We start from the raw sequence: 20,810 nt of genomic DNA on the forward strand, positions 1-20,810 counted from the left end.
CCAAGGAAGTGGCATACAAATTGGCCAGAAATAGCAGCGAACCTGGGGACTGGGAGAAATTTAGAACTCAGCAGAGGAGGACAAAGGGTTTGATTAGGGCAGGGAAAATGGAGTATGAGAAGAAGCTTGCAGGGAACATTAAGACGGATTGCAAAACTTTCTATAGATATGTAAAGAGAAAAAGGTTAGTAAAGACAAACGTAGGTCCCCTGCAGTCAGAATCAGGGGAAGTCATAACGGGGAACAAAGAAATGGCGGACCAATTGAACAAGTACTTTGGTTCGGTATTCACGAAGGAGGACACAAACAACCTTCCGGTTATAAAAGGGGTCGGGGGGTCTAGTAAGGAGGAGGAACTGAGGGAAATCCTTATTAGCCGGGAAATTGTGTTGGGGAAATTGATGGGATTGAAGGCCAATAAATCCCCAGGGCCTGATGGACTGCATCCCAGAGTACTTAAGGAGGTGGCCTTGGAAATAGTGGATGCATTGACAGTCATTTTCCAACATTCCATTGACTCTGGATCAGTTCCTATAGAGTGGAGGGTAGCCAATGTAACCCCACTTTTTAAAAAAAGGAGGGAGAGAGAAAACAGGGAATTATAGACCGGTCAGCCTGACATCGGTAGTGGGTAAAATGATGGAATCAATTATTAAGGATGTCATAGCAGTGCATTTGGAAAGAGGTGACATGATAGGTCCAAGTCAGCATGGATTTGTGAAAGGGAAATCATGCTTGACAAATCTTCTGGAATTTTTTGAGGATGTTTCCAGTAGAGTGGACAAGGGAGAACCAGTTGATGTGGTATATTTGGACTTTCAGAAGGCGTTCGACAAGGTCCCACACAAGAGATTGATGTGCAAAGTTAAAGCACATGGGATTGGGGGTAGTGTGCTGACGTGGATTGAGAACTGGTTGTCAGACAGGAAGCAAAGAGTAGGAGTAAATGGGTACTTTTCAGAATGGCAGGCAGTGACTAGTGGGGTACCGCAAGGTTCTGTGCTGGGGCCCCAGCTGTTTACACTGTACATTAATGATTTAGACGAGGGGATTAAATGTAGTATCTCCAAATTTGCGGATGACACTAAGTTGGGTGGCAGTGTGAGCTGCGAGGAGGATGCTATGAGGCTGCAGAGCGACTTGGATAGGTTAGGTGAGTGGGCAAATGCATGGCAGATGAAGTATAATGTGGATAAATGTGAGGTTATCCACTTTGGTGGTAAAAACAGAGAGACAGACTATTATCTGAATGGTGACAGATTAGGAAAAGGGGAGGTGCAACGAGACCTGGGTGTCATGGTACATCAGTCATTGAAGGTTGGCATGCAGGTACAGCAGGCGGTTAAGAAAGCAAATGGCATGTTGGCCTTCATAGCGAGGGGATTTGAGTACAGGGGCAGGGAGGTGTTGCTACAGTTGTACAGGGCCTTGGTGAGGCCACACCTGGAGTATTGTGAACAGTTTTGGTCTCCTAACCTGAGGAAGGACATTCTTTCTATTGAGGGAGTGCAGCGAAGGTTCACCAGACTGATTCCCGGGATGGCGGGACTGACCTATCAAGAAAGACTGGATCAACTGGGCTTGTATTCACTGGAGTTCAGAAGAATGAGAGGGGACCTCATAGAAACATTTAAAATTCTGACGGGGTTAGACAGGTTAGATGCAGGAAGAATGTTCCCAATGTTGGGGAAGTCCAGAACCAGAGGTCACAGTCTAAGGATAAGGGGAAAGCCATTTAGGACCGAGATGCGGAGGAACTTCTTCACCCAGAGAGTGGTGAACCTGTGGAATTCTCTACCACAGAAAGTTGTTGAGGCCAATTCACTAAATATATTCAAAAAGGAGTTAGATGAGGTCCTTACTACTAGGGGGATCAAGGGGTATGGCGAGAAAGCAGGAATGGGGTACTGAAGTTGAATGTTCAGCCATGAACTCATTGAATGGCTGTGCAGGCTAGAAGGGCTGAATGGCCTACTCCTGCACCTATTTTCTATTTTCTATGTTTCTAAAAGGGTTGTCAGAGGAGGGGTGGGGCTGATTAAGGACCAAAATAGAGAGCTATTGGTGGAGGCTGAGGTACTAACTGAATACTTTGCATCGGTGTTTACCAAGAAAGAGGACTTTGCCAAAGCTATGGTAAACGAGGAGTTTGTTAGGATACTAGTTGAGATAAAACTAGATAAAGAGGAGGCATTAGACAGGCTGGTGGTAATTAAAGTGTATAGGTTACCTGGTCCGGATGGGATGTATCCAAGGTTGCTGAGGGAAGTAAGGGTAGAAATTGCAGAGGTGCTGGCCACAATCATCCAAGCCTCCTTATACACAGGGGTGGTGCCAAAGGACTGGAGGATTGCAAATGTTGAAAAAAGGGGAGAAAGATACACTTGGCAGTCAGTTTAACATCAGTGGTGGGGAAGCTTTTAGAAACAATAACCTGCAAGAAAATGAACAGCCACTTGGACAAGCACAGACTAATAAAGGAGAGCCAGCACAGAATTGTTACATTTCAAAATTTGCAAATGAGACAAACTTTGGAGTGTAGTGAACAGTGAGGAAGATATTAATAGGCTTCAAGAAGACATGGGGCTGGATTTTCGGGTTTTTGGTTTTTTGGGCGAAAACGCAAACGATACATGAAAATTATCGTTTTCGCTGCGCTAACGATTTAAGGCCCAACTTTCAGCCTTTGCATCTGCGCAAAGGGAGGCGTTGCACAATTGTTCACGGTGCAAAAACGCGATTCTCGGCAACTTTAGTGCGGGACCGAGTACACTGTGAGAGAGGCCTTGGTGGGGGGGCGGGCGGGATTCAAAAAATCATTCCAAAAACATTACCAAGACTCTTAACTAACTAATTGCTGCAAAAAAATTTAATAATTAAAACTTTAACTTACCTTTTTTGCAGGTTTTCTAACTTAGTACTGCTAGCAGGGCTGCACCGACAGGTTTTACCTGTCACTGATCTGGACGCGGCGTACGGGTCGGGAGAGTGCCGAAACTCGGACGGTAATACAATCCGTGTCGTTACACATCCAGCACAGCTCTCCCTGCCGGTACTTCCCATTGCCGCCGCAAATCGGTAACCGAGGATCCCGCCTGGACTTTGTGACCGGGTTTTCGCAAATCAGGTCAAATCGCGGCGAAAACCCGGTCGCAAACCTCTCGAAAATCCAGCCCATAGACTAGCTGATGGAATGGATGGACACATGGCAGATGAAATTCAATGCAGAGAAGTGTGAGGTGATATGTTTTGTTAGGAAGAATGAGGCGAGACAATACATGCTAAACAGTACAATTTTAAAGGGGTGCAAGAACAGAGAGACCTGGGGGGTGTTTGTGCACAAATCTTTGCAGATGGCAGGACAGGTTAACAAAGCAGTTAATAAAGCATAAGAATATAAGAATTAGGAGGAGGAGGAGGCTACAGGGTCCTTCGAGCCTGCTCTGTCATTCAATAGAGTCATGGCTGATCTTAAACCTCAACTCCACTTTCTCGTCCGATCCCATATCCCTTGATTCCCCTAGAGTCCAAAAATCTATCTGTCTCAGCCTTGAATGTACTCAACGACCTGAGCATCCACAGCCCTTTGGGGCAGAGAATTCCAAAGATTCACAATCCTCTGAGTGAAGAAATTTCTCCTCATCTCAGAAGACAACCCCTTATCCTGAGACTATGCCCCCTAGTTCTAGATTCTCCAGCTCAGGGAAACAACCTCTCAGCATCTACCCTGTCAATCCCCCTCAGAATCTATCGTGTCAATCCCCCTCAGAATTTTATATGTTTCAATAAGATTACCTCACATTCTTCTAAACTCCAAAGAGTATAGGCCCAGTCGACTCAATCTCTCCTCTTAGGACAAGCCTCTCATCTGAAGAATGTCATGTTTCCACATCAAAAATGTGAAAATTCATCAAAAGTGCCAGCACTGATCGGGAGCCGGCACCTCAGACACTGCTTGTTTACAAATAAAAAGTTGTTTGACTTATGTTCGCTAAAAGATAAATACTTCTGAGAAATAGGGCTTATTTTATCAGCAAACTGAAGATATTGTAAGGTAATATTCTGGAGTACCTCTTTTAATTTGAATTATCAATGTCAGTTGAAAGATATATAATCAAATTATAAGAGAATTTATAGAAATAAAATAACATCGGAAGAAAAGCAGGTGGTTGGCAGTGATTTGTTAGGCAGGGCCTTTTCCCATCTCTCTGCCAGGAATGGTACACAACATGGAAAAACCATGATGTGAATGAAATTCCTCTCAATGAGAAATAAGAGAATGGTGTTTCCACATAATTAATGACCTGCTAATGAAATTGCACTCTTAGAAATTGCATGTTTCACACAGTGCATTCCTGCAATTTCATGAACACTACTAAAGAAAATTTAGGCTTTCTCTCGTGTTTTGTTACTTGGCACTGTGAGAAGGGAGGGAACAAGTATTTAAACAAAGGATGCAGAGAAATAAATGCTAAATGAAATAGACAGTCCTTAATGGATCCCATAATTTGTTTATATTTCTTATTCCTTCAGTAGTGTGGAATGTCACAAGGATTGGTACCATGTGGCAAGTTTATTCCAATCCAGGTTAGGTCTCTGCCAGGTAACACATCAATTCCACTGCTGTGATGTGTGGCGGTCATTTTAGGTCAAGGTAGGCCAGCACTGTCTATTTTAAATTAATATGAGATCCAGCAAACATTATAAAACTGGGCCCTAAATATCAGCTATGCACTCCATCACGTCATTGTTTCCTTATGCAGGTTTTAATAACACTGTTAGGTGGCTGCAGAGTAAGCAGTTCTGTACCACAGCAGTGCACTGAGTAGAATAATATAATTGGGGGCGGGGGGGGAAGGAAAATGTCAGTTTTATAAATATCTGATAGTCTAAAGATTTAAAAAATCTAAAAAAAGCTTGCAGGTTTACCCTTTATATATTTTTTTTTAAAGTTCAATTTTTTAAAGAAAATCTAACATTGTAACATCAGCTAAGTCAGTGTTGAGAAATACATTTCTCTTGCTGTGCCAATAATATTAGTTGGTTCCAATGCTATTGTTTAAAACAAATTCCTCGTGACATCACTAGAGGGCTCTGTGACAGTGGCTGAAGATTGGATGTTCTCAACGGTACCAAAAGGTGCCTCAGCTCATAAAACAGAGCACTCTGATTGGTGGACAGGTGTCGGATAATTTATTACAGATACTATGTAACACAGTAAAGATGTACAGCTTATATATTACTGTAAAATGTAGTTTTATTTTAAATTAGAAAGATGGTTATTATGTTTATGAAATGAAAGGATGGGAAATGTTAGGTGTGTCCTTCTTTAATAGCATACCAAATCATAAATGATGTTTCCAACTGTATGCTAATTTTAGGAACTAATTCCTTCATTTAGGTCAAGTGGGCAGAACAACAAGATATTCATGAAGTGGAAAAACGAGATAAAGCTGTTTTACCTCATCTCCCATTCCTTTCCAAAGACTATAGTCTCAGCTCATTCTTTGAACCACTAGGTAAGTATGAAAGAGCAAAACTCTTAATGTAAATCTATATGAAATAATTCACCTTCATAAAAGAACAGGCATAAGTGATCTGGCATCTACATTTTGTAAACTCATCCACTGTTACAGTATCCCAAAATATGTTGTTGTAGTAGCATTGATCTGATTTCAGTCTTACACTTTATTTTATGTACCTGCAAATGTTTTGGGGCAATTAATGTATTTACATATTTACTATGTGATTCTCATCTTGAATGTAGCTTCAATGTGCAAAGTTAAAGCACATGGGATTGGGGGTAGTGTGCTGACATGGATTGAGAATTGGTTGTCAGACAGGAAGCAAAGAGTAGGAGTAAATGGGGACTTTTCAGAATGGCAGGCAGTGACTAGTGGGGTACCGCAAGGTTCTGTGCTGGGGCCCCAGCTGTTTACAATGTACATTAATGATTTAGACGAGGGGATTAAATGTAGTATCTCCAAATTTGCAGATGACACTAAGTTGGGTTAGGGTTAGCAGCAGTGTGAGCTGCGAGGAGGATGCTATGAGGCTGCAGAGTGACTTGGATAGGTTAGATGAGTGGGCAAATGCATGGCAAATGAAGTATAATGTGGATAAATGTGAGGTTATCCACTTTGGTGGTAAAAACAGAGAGACAGACTATTATCTGAATGGTGACAGATTAGGAAAAGGGGAGGTGCAACGAGACCTGGGTGTCATGGTACATCAGTCATTGAAGGTTGGCATGCAGGTACAGCAGGCGGTTAAGAAAGCAAATGGCATGTTGGCCTTCATAGCGAGGGGATTTGAGTACAGGGGCAGGGAGGTGTTGCTACAGTTGTACAGGGCCTTGGTGAGGCCACACCTGGAGTATTGTGAACAGTTTTGGTCTCCTAACCTGAGGAAGGACATTCTTTCTATTGAGGGAGTGCAGCGAAGGTTCACCAGACTGATTCCCGGGATGGCGGGACTGACCTATCAAGAAAGACTGGATCAACTGGGCTTGTATTCACTGGAGTTCAGAAGAATGAGAGGGGACCTCATAGAAACGTTTAAAGTTCTGACGGGGTTAGACAGGTTAGATGCAGGAAGAATGTTCCCAATGTTGGGGAAGTCCAGAACCAGGGGTCACAGTCTAAGGATAAGAGGTAAGCCATTTAGGACCGAGATGAGGAGAAACTTCTTCACCCAGAGAGTGGTGAACCTGTGGAATTCTTTGCCACAGAAGGTTGTTGAGGCCAATTCACTAAATATATTCAAAAAGGAGTTAGATGAAGTCCTTACTACCACGGGGATCAAGGGGTATGGCGAGAAAGCAGGAATGGGGTACTGAAGTTGCATGTTCAGCCATGAACTCATTGAATGGCGGTGCAGGCTAGAAGGGCCGAATGGCCTACTCCTGCACCTATTTTCTATGTTTCTATGTTTCATCTAAGCATTAAGAAATTGTTGGGTTTGTGCTCAAACCCTTATTCTTTCATTTTCCCCAGTTTCCTGAATCAATATTTTTAATCGGTGTGCTTTCACCAGAATTTCAGAATGATGCTATATGTTTTTAATCTTTATAACACATAACACATTCAAAACTGGGGATAATTTGTTGTGGTTCGTTTTTCTAACTTAATATACACTAAAATCTCAATAAACTATTGCCTTGTTCAGATAAAATACTAAATTTACTTTCTACTACTAATGTATACTTTATTTAGATTTTCTTTGAGATTTGTCTTGTTAACCTCTTTTGCCCTTGATGAAAACTCAGCTCCCTGGGTAGACCAGTGACGGGGGAGGGTGGGTGAAAGGGTTGCAGACCCCTATGCATCCTATTTGTGTTATTCTGTGTATCATTAAGATAGAGACACTCTTTCCATAGTATGCAAATCACTTGTCACTTTTCCTTGAGGTGGGATGTCCCACCAAGCAGTCCAGCTGATTGCTGGCAAAGCTCACATCGCACATATTGGGAGATTCAATTGTCAACCAGGGCTAGGACTAAGAAACCGCAGTCACTGAACTGTGACATGAGCATCCTAACTGCAGCTCTACTGAATTTTCTTGGGATGCGTACTATTATTTTACACTGTGTGTTTCTGGGTTTCCTTCCTTTCTTGTGCTACTTTTAATGCCCTGGTTAATGCAGATTCTCTGCCTGTGCTATTTGAATGTATTGATTATGCCCTTCATTTTAAAAGGACTGCAGCCAGTAATTTATATAAATGTATTAACCAAGGCATTAAAAATAGCACACGGCGAAAATGAACCCACTATTGTTGCCGCCTTCTTTTGGGACAGAATAAAAACCTCTACGAATGTGACATTTCCCACTCTGTCTAATTTACGTAAAGGGACTTAAAATTGTTTTCATACCAGGGAGTATGTAGGCAGACTCAGTCCAAATGCTGTGCTGCAGATGTGCCTTGTTGGTTACCCGTACCAAGTTTGTATTGTAGCAAACGCTAATACTGCTACAGTGTAAACTTTTTCAATGTAGTTTATGACCTTTGATTGTCACAGCAGAGTTACCTCAGTCAGCTACAAATAGGCTGCTGGCACCATGAAGGAGATTGATCTGATTCCCATAGATGTATGATCATGTTAATCCTCAAACTTTTAGGCTTTGGTTGGCTGTTAGAAATAGTTTTCAGTCAATTAAATTCAAATTTGTTCTAATCTGGGTGCTTTGTCCAAAATAGACAGCAGGACATCAAATAGTCAGATGAAACAAGAGGAAAATGTATCCAAATGTATTTGTTTAAGAAAGAAAAGCAATACAAATGTTGAAATGAGTTATAAGGTTAAAAAGTAAAGTTTATATGAATATAGAAGAAAGAAAAGTGGAAGAACAGAAAACAGGAGAGAGTAAAGAATGACAGGGCAAACCGATCTAGCATTTAAAATTACTGACTATGATAGTATGATATGGTTAATTTACAGTAATAATGATACATGTGACATCTGAGAAGCCTTATCACTCTAAAATTAAAGTTTGTTTCAACATCGGAGTGAATTAGAAACATTAAACAATGACCAGCCCAGGGAGACTGATATTCGCTGGAAGCTGCTCGAAATCTCGTGTTTTGCAAGTTTTCTTGCTTTTAACTGCACCTAAAAATTAAATTCCAAGAGCTGGATGCTGTCACCAATGGAGATGACTGCGGCGTGTGGCTGATCAGCCCTGTGCATAAACACGATAAGACCTTTGTAAGCCATGGCAACAGTGTCCCTTTAAATTGCAGAAGTTTGCCTCTTCTGATTTATAGTGAAGTAGTAAAAGTGTCAGTGTTGTAATGCATAAAACATTACTGAAAATAGGATTATGATGTGTGAACATCTGAAATACTCACAATGCTTTAGACCCCCAAATAAATTCAATTAAGCTGTGGACATGTTTAACTTAGTCGGGATCTTTAACTAAAATCCTGATTCTCCAGTGGCCAGTTATCCATGCTGAGTCCTCGCAGAGTCAGCTTTGTCTGCAGAGCTGATAAATGTGTTCCACTGTGCGGCTTTCAAAGTTTTGACTGGAAGCCAAAAATCCGGATTTTGATGCAGCTTGCATTTTTCTCGTGTGGTGCGAAAGTATTTTGCCAAGTTTAATGATCATGTTTGAAATCTGTTACCTTGTCCCCAAGAATCTACAGCCACGTTTATTAATGTTTAACAAGAAGAACCAAGAAACATCGTGTCTTTGCTGAAGTGTGAAAATCACAGAAGCAGAGCAAACCATTAAAAGGAAACTAAAATGAGAGAAAGGAGCAATGAATAAAGAAGGACTAAATCTCTGCAAATGCAAGGAAAGAGATTTCAATGTAACTGATGTTAATGGACATTACATCATTTGATCACTGAAATGTTTTGTTTCACACTTTATTTACGCCAGTTTTTCACCTCAGGATTGATTTTAACTTGTATCGCCCGGCATTAATGGGGCAGTAACAACCTCAAGATGGGGTTGGCAGCCTTACCACGCCGTTAACTTCTACGATGCCCTAAGGTGCCATTTGAAAGGGGCCTACTGCAGGGCTCCCAAAGACTCTGCCTGTTTCAAGTAGTAGACCCATTTCAAAATTCAAATCGGAGTCCAAAGAGGCCAAATACCATTCGGTTAGAAATGGTCGGAGCGTTGTACACACAGCAGCTTGGCAATTCATGCTTCTCCTGACCCTATAAAGCCAGTGCCACAGACAAGTTTTCTGAGCAGCCTACAGTACTCCTTTTAAGGACTGCTGGTTAGACCGCTCTACGCCAAATACCAATGAGCAGAGCATGCGCGGCGTCTGAAAATTGCATTGCTGTCGCACAAACAGCGCAAGACCCTGATTTGGGTTTTTCAAATCAGCTCGTGTTTGAAACAGGTGGGCTCTCTTGCCGCCCATTTTCACAATGAGTCAGAAATGGTGGCAGGTGGGCCGGTAACGGGGACGGGATGGTAAGTTCAGTGCTGCTTTTTTCGCAGCACTCCATTCTTGCCTGGCAGAGGCCATAAAAATCGGGTTGTGGTACCTTGTCCTACTTTTTCCCCTCAATCCTTTAGACCTTGGGATGATTTGAACCCTTTCTTTTGAGGAAGTGGCAATATGCTAGCCTAAGAAAAGGAAAAAAAATTACAAATTGAACAATGAATGGGAAATCATCTCATTAGAATTCAGAAGCATTTTATTGTTTCTTTATAGTGACCAAGCAGAGGCACAGAAAAGACCATTCATTTAAAATAAGTTTTTTCCACATTGTCGAACCATTGTGCACAGAATAGCTGCTGAACTAGCACAACACACTTTTTTCTGGAAGTGCAACCGTAAGATGCGCATGATTTTTTTTTCATAAAACAGACCATTTTATTATTTACATTCCAGCATGCATTCGAAAGTTAACCAAATCAGAGAGTTGAGCACATTCCAGCAAATATACAAAATTCAAGATAAAATTAGAGAGTATTTAGAAATGTGTGGGTTAGTCACTGACAGTCAGTATGGACTTGTTAAAGGCTAGAAATGTTCGCTGAATTTCATAGGATGTTTTTTAAGAGGATAGACAAAGGGAATGCAGTAGATATTGTTATGTCTTTAATACTCTTATGAGGTCTAGTATTGTACTTGAGCTGTTGTGACCTTAGTCCCATTTATTGTAACTCCAGAGTGAAGCACAAGCATGGTGGGCAGCCTTTTATACTGGGCCCTGCACACCTATGTAGGTAACCCTCGGTCTCCCACCGCAGTGTCCTCTGGTGGCACACCTTATATGACTATACAATTAGTATATATGGTCTACATACATGACATCACTTCCCCCCCAAGTCTTTAATGCAAATTGACTTATACATTGATGGTGACCTGGGCTTTGCTCTTCCTGGTTGACCATTGGAGGGTCGCTTCTAGCTTGGGTGGGTTGGTAGTGAGATTTGTTGCCAGTGGAGGTCCCCGTGGTTTCTGTTGTGAGTCCATGACAATTCCATTCTCCCCCCCCCACACAGAGATCATGCTAATGCCCCGTTAAATCCAAGTTGCAATCAAGTTCATCACATGGGTTTTACATTTACATCTTGGTACATTTGTTGGCAGATTACAGTTGCATTTCTTTTTGTGTGGTACATTTACATGATCAGTACAGGTATCTCCGTATAGGTACACAAGGACAGTCTAGTTCCAACATGGCCGGATGAGATTTGGGTCATCCGGTGGCAGCGCAGCGTCCCATGCTAGTGGGTCTGTGGGTGAGGTGAGTTCATTTTGCTCGAGTTGCTGGAGCTCAGGGCTCTTGCCGTTACTCCTAGTGTCGGTCAGGCCCAAAGACTGCTGATGTGTCTGTGACCTTCCTGTCCTTTTCGTTTGCACAGTGTCGCTGCTGCTCCCTGGGAAGCGGTCTAAGCAAGTGAGCGTTTCGTCTAAGCGATGGTGGGGCTGCCTCGTCTTATCTAGTAGTTCGCAGGTGCTGACTCGCTTTTCTTGAGGGCACCGTTGTGAGCACTCTCTAGTTTGGGATCCTGGCTGGTCCAGGTCCTGTTCGGAGGAGCCGTTGAGGGTGACCCTTCGCTCTTGGGCATTGCCGTGGTGGCGAGTGGGTTTGTGGGCTGTGCCTTTTCCACCCGGATGGTGGCCGATGGTAGCCGACTGCGAGCATAGGCGCAGTTTATTGTTTCTGGTCCGTGGCGGTTCATGCCATCGGGTGCCTGCAATGTTAAACCGATCTGAGGCAGGGTATCGCTACCGGTGCCTCTGCTCTCCGGGGATCGTTTACTCTGCGGCTTGTCTACTTCTCTCAGCTGTGGGGACACTTTATGATACATTGTTCTGGTCCCAGGGATGCAGGCTACAGCATTGGATAGCCCGCTGGATCTGTATACGACTGTTAGGTGTTCGCCCGCTACATTGGCTGATTGAAATTTGCACCCAACATTGCTCAACAACATTTTGCTCGTTACAGCTGGACTTTTACATTGGTTACCAATTTCAAGCAGTTCATTCAAAATTGGCGGGTTGCTGCCCTCTTTTAAAATGGCCTTAATACTTTTGCCCCAAGCATTTTCCTTGCGTGGAACCACGTGTCGTTGCTCCATGAGCGCTGCACCTTGTGGTTTGGACGCCATCTTTACCCTGTCCATGATGTCAACTGCTGCGATTTTCTCTCCCAGGGATTCTGCCACTGAAGCTGGGAAGGCGCCCTCAGATCCAATCTTCCTCCCAAGGAGACCTGCCACTGAAACCGGGAAGGTGCATTCGGGTCGTCTCGGTCGGATCTTCGCCATGCAGTTGTGATGAGTGGTCTGTGCCTCGGGCGCTGCGTGGATCTGCTCTCCGGTGCCTGGTCGAACCAAAGGTGGGGGCTTGCTCTGCCTCTGAGCACGGGGGATGTCGATCGCTGGAGGGATGAAGTCTTCCCAGTTCCAATGAATCTTCCCCATCCATCTTCTTCCAAGTAGCATTGGTCCATCACCTGAAACAATCCACAATGGTAAATTGTGCACCGCGCCATCATGGGATACACTTACATCCGCACTACCAACAACTGATATCAGTTCCTTGGTGGAGGTGTGCAGCATTGCCTGAGCCGGGACCAGCTTGGGTCATTCAGCTTGATCGTTCCATAGCCTCTCAAAGGCTTCCTGGCTTGTGATATATTCACATAGCACAGCACACACAGCTCCAAACATGGCAGGCAGCTCTCTCTCGGAAGCCTCTGGAATCTGCCTGGTTCTGTTTATCATTAACTCAGTTGCAGTACACAATACGTCCACATCCACAGTGTGGAGCTACAAACATTACAAGCTTACAGACATTACACTTCTCCATCCTTAATGAAGAAGTTATTATAACAAACATCATACATAACTTTCATATTTATACATAACGCAGGATATAAACTTATTTTTTTTCCATATTTACAAATTTAACTTTACCACTTGTTTTCTGTTAACCTTCGCTCTCGAACAGAACCTTCCAAACCTGGTGTCGATTTCACACTCATTTGAGGCTCATCTTGAGGAACGTTTTCCTCGATGGAATTTCCTTGATTTTCATTTGAATTCACTCTAACTTCAGGCTCTTTGTTTTCCTGACTCGGACTCAGACTTTCATTCTGATTCTCTCCTGGATTTGTTTCCAGTACATTGGATTTAGGATTTGCTACTGGTGTATCAAAACTATCTGATGAGTCAGAAATAATTGAATCATTCCCACCTTCAACTCCTTCCATGTCTGCAGGTAAAATATGGTCAATATGAACAAACCTAACCTGTCCATTATCAAACATCTTCACCAAATATGTGCGAGGATCACATACCTTCACCACTCTTCCGGTTAACCACTTTAACCATTTATGGTGATGGTTCTTCACTCTCACTTTCTGGTTTAATTTCACACTTCTCTCTTTTACTCTATCTCTATCATGATTCTCTTTCTGTCTTAATTGTATCTCTTCTATGTGCCAAATTTGGCTTTAACAACGAGAATCTGGTTCGTGGCTGTCGTTTGAGAAACAACTTTGCTGGTGTTCTACCAGTAGTTGTATGAGGAGTATTTCGATATGTATCAAAAAATTAGCCAATTTGTGATCCAATGACAACTGTCATTTCCTTGGATTAGGATCTAACATTTGTTTGATGAGGGCACGTTTTATAATTTGTACAGTGCGCTCTGCTGCACCATTCGAAGCAGGATGGTATGGTGGAACCTTGGTATGTTTCACACCATTTTTGCTCATGAATTGTGCAAATTCTTCTGAACAGAATTGTGTTCCATTATCCGAAACAATTTTTTCAGGGAGGCCAAATTAAGAAAATAATTATGTAAAATGTCCAATGTTTTACTTATTGTTATTTTCCACATTGGAAACACCTCAACCCACTTCAAATGGCTATCAATCACAATGAACAATTGTTGTCCTTCGAACTCAGCAAAATCAATATGTAGCCTTTGCCACAACATGGGGCGCCATTTCCATGGCTGTAATGGTACTGGTGGTGGTTGCTTGCTTACCGATTGACATGTCTCACGATGTACACTATATCTTTATCAAGACCTAGACACCATAAATAACTGTGTGTAAAACTCTTGTTCAAGCACATTCCCAGGCGCTGGTCATGGAGATCTCCTAATAATTTGGACCTGAATTTATTTGGTATCACCACTCTTGCATCCCACATGATACAATCTTTATCGACTGATAATTCATTCCTATGAATGAAGAATGGATGTGTATCTTTGTTTGTTTCCTGGTTTGGCCATCCATTTGCAATATACTCATACACCTTTGACATCGCTGGGTCACGTTTGGTTGCTCTACCAATCTCTTCAGCTGTGACTGGCAGTTCATCTATGTATGAAAAATAAAACACTTCTTCCCTATCAGGTGTAACTTGTGATGGGAAAGGCAATCTAGACATTGCATCAGCATTACTGTGATCAGCTGATCATCTGTATTCAATATCATATGTATATGCTGACAAAATCAAAGCCCATCTCTGCATTCGGGCTGCAGCTAATGTTGGAACTGAGGACTTTGGATGGAGGATGGCTGTTAGGGGCTTATGGTCCGTAACGATGTAAACTTATGACCATACAAGTATTTGTGAAACTTCTTGACCCCAAAAATTAATGCCAAAGCTTCCCTTTCAATTTGCACATGATTACTCTCACCGGCACTGAGAGTGCATGAAGCAAAAGCAATTGGTCTCTCCTCCCCACTACGTGATATATGAGAGATCACTGCCCCAACTCCATACAGAGAGGCATCACATGCTAGCTTAATCTCCTTAGATATGTCATAGTGAACTAACATGGTGCTCTCTACCAATTTTCTTTTACACTCCTTGAATGCTGTATCGTGTGGAGGTGCGTCACTGAGTTGGGAGCAGCGTCGAGGAGGTGCGTGGAGAGGCGTGAGTTCCGGGGTCGGCGAAAGGCCTACAAAAGGCCCAACGTGGCGGCAGTCGGGAGCAGCGTGGAGAGGCGAGCCGGTGGAGCTACAGGGAGAAGGCAAAAAAGAAGTAGAAAGAAACAGAAAGGTGATGTCACAGCCAAGGGGGTAAGTGATTGGCTGGTGATTGGTGAACTTTAGCATTGTTGTTGCCTATCTAAGGGTTAAGTCATGGCAGGAGAGCTCGGACACGTGATATGCTCCCCCTGTACCATGTGGGAACTCAGGGACGCCTCCAGTGTCCCTGACGACTACGTGTGCAGTCCTGACAGACCGCGTTGCGGAGTTGGAGCTGAGGGTGGATTCACTCTGGAGCATCCACGATGCTGAGAATGACGTGAATAGCACGTTTAGTGAGTTGGTCATACCGCAGGTGAAGGGTCCACAGCCAGCTAGGGAATGGAAGACCAGCAGGAAGAGCAGTGGAAGGAAGGTAGTGCAGGTGTCCACTGCGGTCATCCCCCTGCAAAACAGATATACCGTTTTGAGTACTGTTGAGGGGGATGACTCATCAGCGGAGGGCAGCAGCAGCCAAGTTCAAGGCACCGTGGCTTGCTCTGCTGCACAGGAGGGCAGGAAAAAGAGTGGGAGAGCGATTGTGATAGGGGATTCGATTGTAAGGGGAATAGATAGGCGTTTCTGCGGCTGCAACCGAGACTCCAGGATGGTATGTTGCCTCCCTGGTGCAAGGGTCAAGGATGTCTCAGAGCGGGTGCAGGACATTCTGAAAAGGGAGGGTGAACAGCCAGTTCTCGTGGTGCACATTGGTACCAACGATATAGGTAAAAAAAGGATGAGGTCCTACGAGATGAATTTAAGGAGCTAGGAGCTAAATTAAAACGTAGGACCTCAAAAGTAATAATCTCAGGATTGCTACCAGTGCCATGTGCTAGACAGAGTAGGAATCACAGGATAGCTCAGATGAATACGTGGCTTGAGCAGTGGTGCAGCAGGGAGGAATTCAAATTTCTGGGGCATTGGAACCGGTTCTGGGGGAGGTGGGATCAGTACAAACCGGACGGTCTGCACCTAGGCAGGACCGGAACCAATGTCCGAGGGGGAGTGTTTGCTAGTGCTGTTGGGGAGGAGTTAAACTAATGTGACAGGGGGATGGGAACCAATGCAGGGAGACAGAGGGAAACAAAAAGGAGACAAAAACAAAAGACAGAAAGGAGATGAGTAAAAGTGGAGGGCAGAGAAACCCAAGGCAAAAAACAAAAAGAGCCACTGAATGTAAAGGGGCTGCAGGAGGGGTCAAAACTAAAAATCATGGATTAAAAACTAGTATTAAAACACTCTACCTAAACGCACGCAGCATTCGAAATAAAGTAAATGAATTGACAGCACAAATCATTACAAATGGGTATGACTTGGTGGCCATTACAGAAACGTGGTTGCAGGGAATTAAACATACAGGGGTATCTGACGATTCGGAAAGATAGACAAGAAGGGAAAGGAGGTGGGGTAGCTCTCTTAATAAAGGATGATATCAGGGCAGTTGTGAGAGACGATATTGGCTCTAATGAACAAAATGTTGAATCATTGTGGGTGGAGATTAGAGATAGTAAGGAGAAAAAGTCACTGGTGGGCGTAGTTTATAGGCCCCCAAATAATAACTTCACGGTGGGGCGGGCAATAATCAAGGAAATAATGGAGGCATGTGAAAAAGGAACGGCAGTAATCATGGGGGATTTTAACCTACATATCGATTGGTCAACTCAAATCGCACGGGGTAGCCTGGAGGAGGAATTCATAGAATGCATACAGGATTGTTTCTTCGAACAGTATGTTACAGAACCTGCAAGGGAGCAAGCTATCTTAGATCTGATCCTGTGTAATGAGACAGGAATAATAAACGACCTCCTAGTAAAAGATCCTCTCGGAATGAGTGATCACAGTATGGTTGAATTTGTAAAACAGATTGAGGGTGAGGAAGTAGTGTCTCAAACGAGCATACTATGCTTAAACAAAGGGGACTACAGTGGGATGAGGGCAGAGTTGGCTAAAGTAGACTGGAAACACAGACTAAACGGTGGCACAATTGAGGAACAGTGGAGGACTTTTAAGGAGCTCTTTCATAGTGCTCAACAAAAATATATTCCAAGGAAAAAGAAGGGCGGTAAGAGAAGGGATAACCAGCCGTGGATAACCATGGAAATTAAGGAGAGTATCAAATTAAAAATCAATGCGTATAAGGTGGCCAAGGTTAGTGGAAAAATAGAAGTTTGGGAAAATTTTAAATGACAGCAAAGAATGACTAAGAAAGCAATAAAGAAAGGAAAGATAGATTACGAAGGTAAACTTGCGCAAAACATAAAAACGGATAGTAAAAGCCTGTACAGATATATAAAACGCGGAAAAGAGTGACTAAAGTAAATGTTGGTCCCTTAGAAGATGAGAAGGGGGATTTAATAATGGGAAATGTGGAAATGGCTGAGACCTTAAACAATTATTTTGCTTCGGTCTTCACAGTGGAAGACACAGAAACCATGCCAGAAATTGCTGGTCACAGGAATGTGGGAAGGGAGGACCTGGAGACAATCATTATCACTAGGGGGGTAGTGCTGGACAGGCTAATGGGACTCAAGGTAGACAAGTTCCCTGGTCCTGATGAAATGCATCCCAGGGTATTAAAAGAGATGGCGGAAGTTATAGCAGATGCATTCGTTATAATCTACCAAAAATCTCTGGACTCTGGGGAGGTACCAGCGGATTGAAAAGCAGCTAATGTTACGCCTCTGTTTAAAAAAGGGGGCAGACAAAAGGCAGGTAACTATAGGTTGGTTAGTTTAACATCTGTAGTGGGGAAAATGCTTGAAACTATCATTAAGGAAGAAATAGCGGGACATCTAGATAGGAATAGTGCAATCAAGCAGACGCAGAATGGATTAATGAAGGGGAAATCATGTTTAACTAATTTACTGGAATTCTTTGAGGATATAATGAGCATGGTGGATAGAGGTGTACCGATGGATGTGGTGTATTTAGATTTCCAAACGGCATTCGATAAGGTGCCACACAAAAGGTTACTGCAGAAGATAAAGTTACGCGGAGTCAGAGGAAATGTATTAGCATGGATAGAGAATTGGCTGGCTAACAGAAAGCAGAGAGCTGGGATAAATGGGTCCTTTTCGGGTTGGAAATCCGTGGTTAGTGGTGTGTCACAGGGATCGGTGCTAGGACCACAACTGTTTACAATATACATAGATGACCTGGAAGAGGGGGCAGAGTGTAGTGTAACAAAATTTGCAGATGACACAAAGATTAGTGGGAAAGCGGGTTGTGTAGAGGACACAGAGAGGCTGCAAAGAGATTTAGATAAGTTAAGCGAATGGGCTAAGGTTTGGCAGATGGAATACAATGTCGGAAAGTGTGAGGTCATCCACCTTGGAAAAAAAACAAAAAAGGGAATACTATTTGAATGGGGAGAAATTACAACATGCTGCGGTGCAGAGGGACCTGGGGGTCCTTGTGCATGAAACTCTTTTTTTGGAGTTCACCTGCAAAAACATGAAACATGTATCCGTGCCACCCGACCTGGATGACACACACAAGACATTTACAAGGCCCCTTTTTTATTTATTTTTTTGTGTTTTTTTTTTGGGGCACTAAAATCAAATTTTTCCTTTTTCCAGTGCCCCCTATAAAAGGAGAGGGGGACACTAAAAGCACCGGCAATTAAAACAAATTAAACTTTAAAACGTAAAATCAAATTAAAATTTGGTTGCCGGGCGTGATGATGCACTCCAGTCCCTCCGGTGCCCACCTCTCGCGGAAGGCCGCGAGCGTACCTCCTTGTGCATGAATCCCAAAAAGTTAGTTTGCAGGTGCAGCAGGTAATCAGGAAGGCGAATGGAATGTTGGCCTTCATTGCGAGAGGGATGGAGCAGGGAGGTCCTTCTGCAAATGTATAGGGTATTGGTGAGGCCGCACCTGGAGTACTGCGTGCAGTTTTGGTCGCCTTACTTAAGGAAGGATATACTAGCTTTGGAGGGGGTATAGAGACGATTCACTAGGCTGATTCCGGAGATGAGGGGGTTGCCTTATGATGATAGATTGAGTAGACTGGGTCTTTACTCGTTGGAGTTCAGAAGGATGAGGGGTGATCTTATAGAAACATTTAAAATAATGAAAGGGATAGACAAGATAGAGGCAGAGAGGTTGTTTCCACTGGTCGGGGAGACTAGAACTAGGGGGCACAGCCTCAAAATACGGGGGAGCCAATTTAAAACCGAGTTGAGAAGGAATTTCTTCTCCCAGAGGGTTGTGAATCTGTGGAATTCTCTGCCCAAGGAAGCAGTTGAGGCTAGCTCATTGAATGTATTCAAGTCACAGATAGATAGATTTTTAACTAATCAGGGAATTAAGGGTTATGGGAAGCGGGCGGGTAAGTGGAGCTGAGTCCACGGCCAGATCAGCCATGATCTTGTTGAATGGTGGAGCAGACTCAAGGGGCTAGATGGCCTACTCCTGTTCCTAATTCTTATGTTCTTATGTTCTTCTCGCATTCTTTTGATCACGTCCAATAGACCTGTTTTTTCAAAAGTTCATTCAGTGGATGTAATACTGTAGCCAAATTTGGTAGGAACTTCCCATAATAGTTCAAAAGACCCAGAAGGAATGAACTTCAATGACATTCATGGGAGTGGGTGCATTTCTAATTGCATCCAATTTTTCCATGGTTGTATGTAAACCATCTTTGCCTTCTCTGTACCTTAAGTACTCCACTGAGTTTTTAAATAACTCACACTTACGAGCAGAGATTCGTACTCTGTCCTTCTCTAGCCGTTTGAGGACTTCATTCAAGATGTTATTATGCATTTGCCTATTTGGTGCTGAAATTAGTATGTCATCCAAATAACATACTACCCCTTCAATACCTTTCAAAATCTGGGTCATCACCCCTTGGAATATGGCAGGAGCGGAAGACACTCCAAATGGTAGCCTATTAAATTGATATAGGCCTAGATGAGTATTTATTGTCAAACATGACTTGGACTTCTCGTCTAGTTGCAGCTGTAAGTAGGCATTCATAAGATCCAGTTTTGAGAAGATCTGATTACCTGTCAGTGTTGTGAACAAATCTTCTATATTCGGCAATGTATTGGGGACATTACCCTCTAGAACCTGGTTTACGGTTATTTTATAATCACCACATCATCGGACTTAGGTACAACAACAATGGGTGTAGCCCAATTACATCGATCTATCTTACAAATAATGTTCTCAGTCTCTAGTCTTTTGAGTTCTTGCTTAACTTTCTCCTCGAGTGCATATGGAACGGAATGTGGCTTGTAGTAAACTGATCTAACATCCTTCTGTACCCTGACACTCGCCTTGAAGCCTTGGATCGGACTGCCCGATTCACAGAACACCTTCAGATACTTCTTGATAACCTCATCCGTTGATGAAAATCTCGCTTCCACACAGAAAATCTTACTCCAATCCAGCTTCAGTGAGCTCAACCAATTTCTTCCTAGTAAGGCAGACTTGTCTCCTTTCACTACTATTCGAGGCAAGTTCTGAAATTGATCTTTATATTTCACTGGTACGGTGATATGACCTACCACAGGAATTTTCTCTCCCGAGTAGCCTCGTAGCTCTATCTTGGATTTCTCCAGTTGGAAATCACGCAATTTGTCAAGGTACAGCGACTCCGGTACTACACTCATGGATGCACCTGTGTCAATTTCCATTGGTATCTTGAATCCCACAACATCTATGTGGATTTTGATACTTTCCGAATCGCTTTCCGTTAACCTCGTGCTCCTGATGACGTGTAACTCTAACTTCTCCTCGTCCTGTTGTTGTTCTTCCATGTTATGTACTCTCTTTTGATTTCTACTCATAGTTTGGAACGCTGGACTCATAGCTTTAAAAACTGGTTTACCCTT

General features: G+C 43.1%; 1 protein-coding gene across 1 annotated transcript in view; it reads left to right on the forward strand.

Moving 5' to 3' along the window:
- Positions 1-20,810, forward strand: part of LOC139274800 (PC3-like endoprotease variant B) — a 994,028-nt gene that overhangs the window by 297,767 nt on the left and 675,451 nt on the right. Inside the window, exon 3 of the mRNA XM_070891493.1 lies at positions 5,402-5,519. Coding sequence (XP_070747594.1) covers positions 5,402-5,519 — 118 coding nt within the window. The remainder of the gene's footprint in view (positions 1-5,401; positions 5,520-20,810) is intronic.

The sequence above is a fragment of the Pristiophorus japonicus genome, chromosome 10 (genome assembly GCF_044704955.1).
Source record: "Pristiophorus japonicus isolate sPriJap1 chromosome 10, sPriJap1.hap1, whole genome shotgun sequence".
Taxonomy (NCBI): Eukaryota; Metazoa; Chordata; class Chondrichthyes; family Pristiophoridae; genus Pristiophorus; species Pristiophorus japonicus.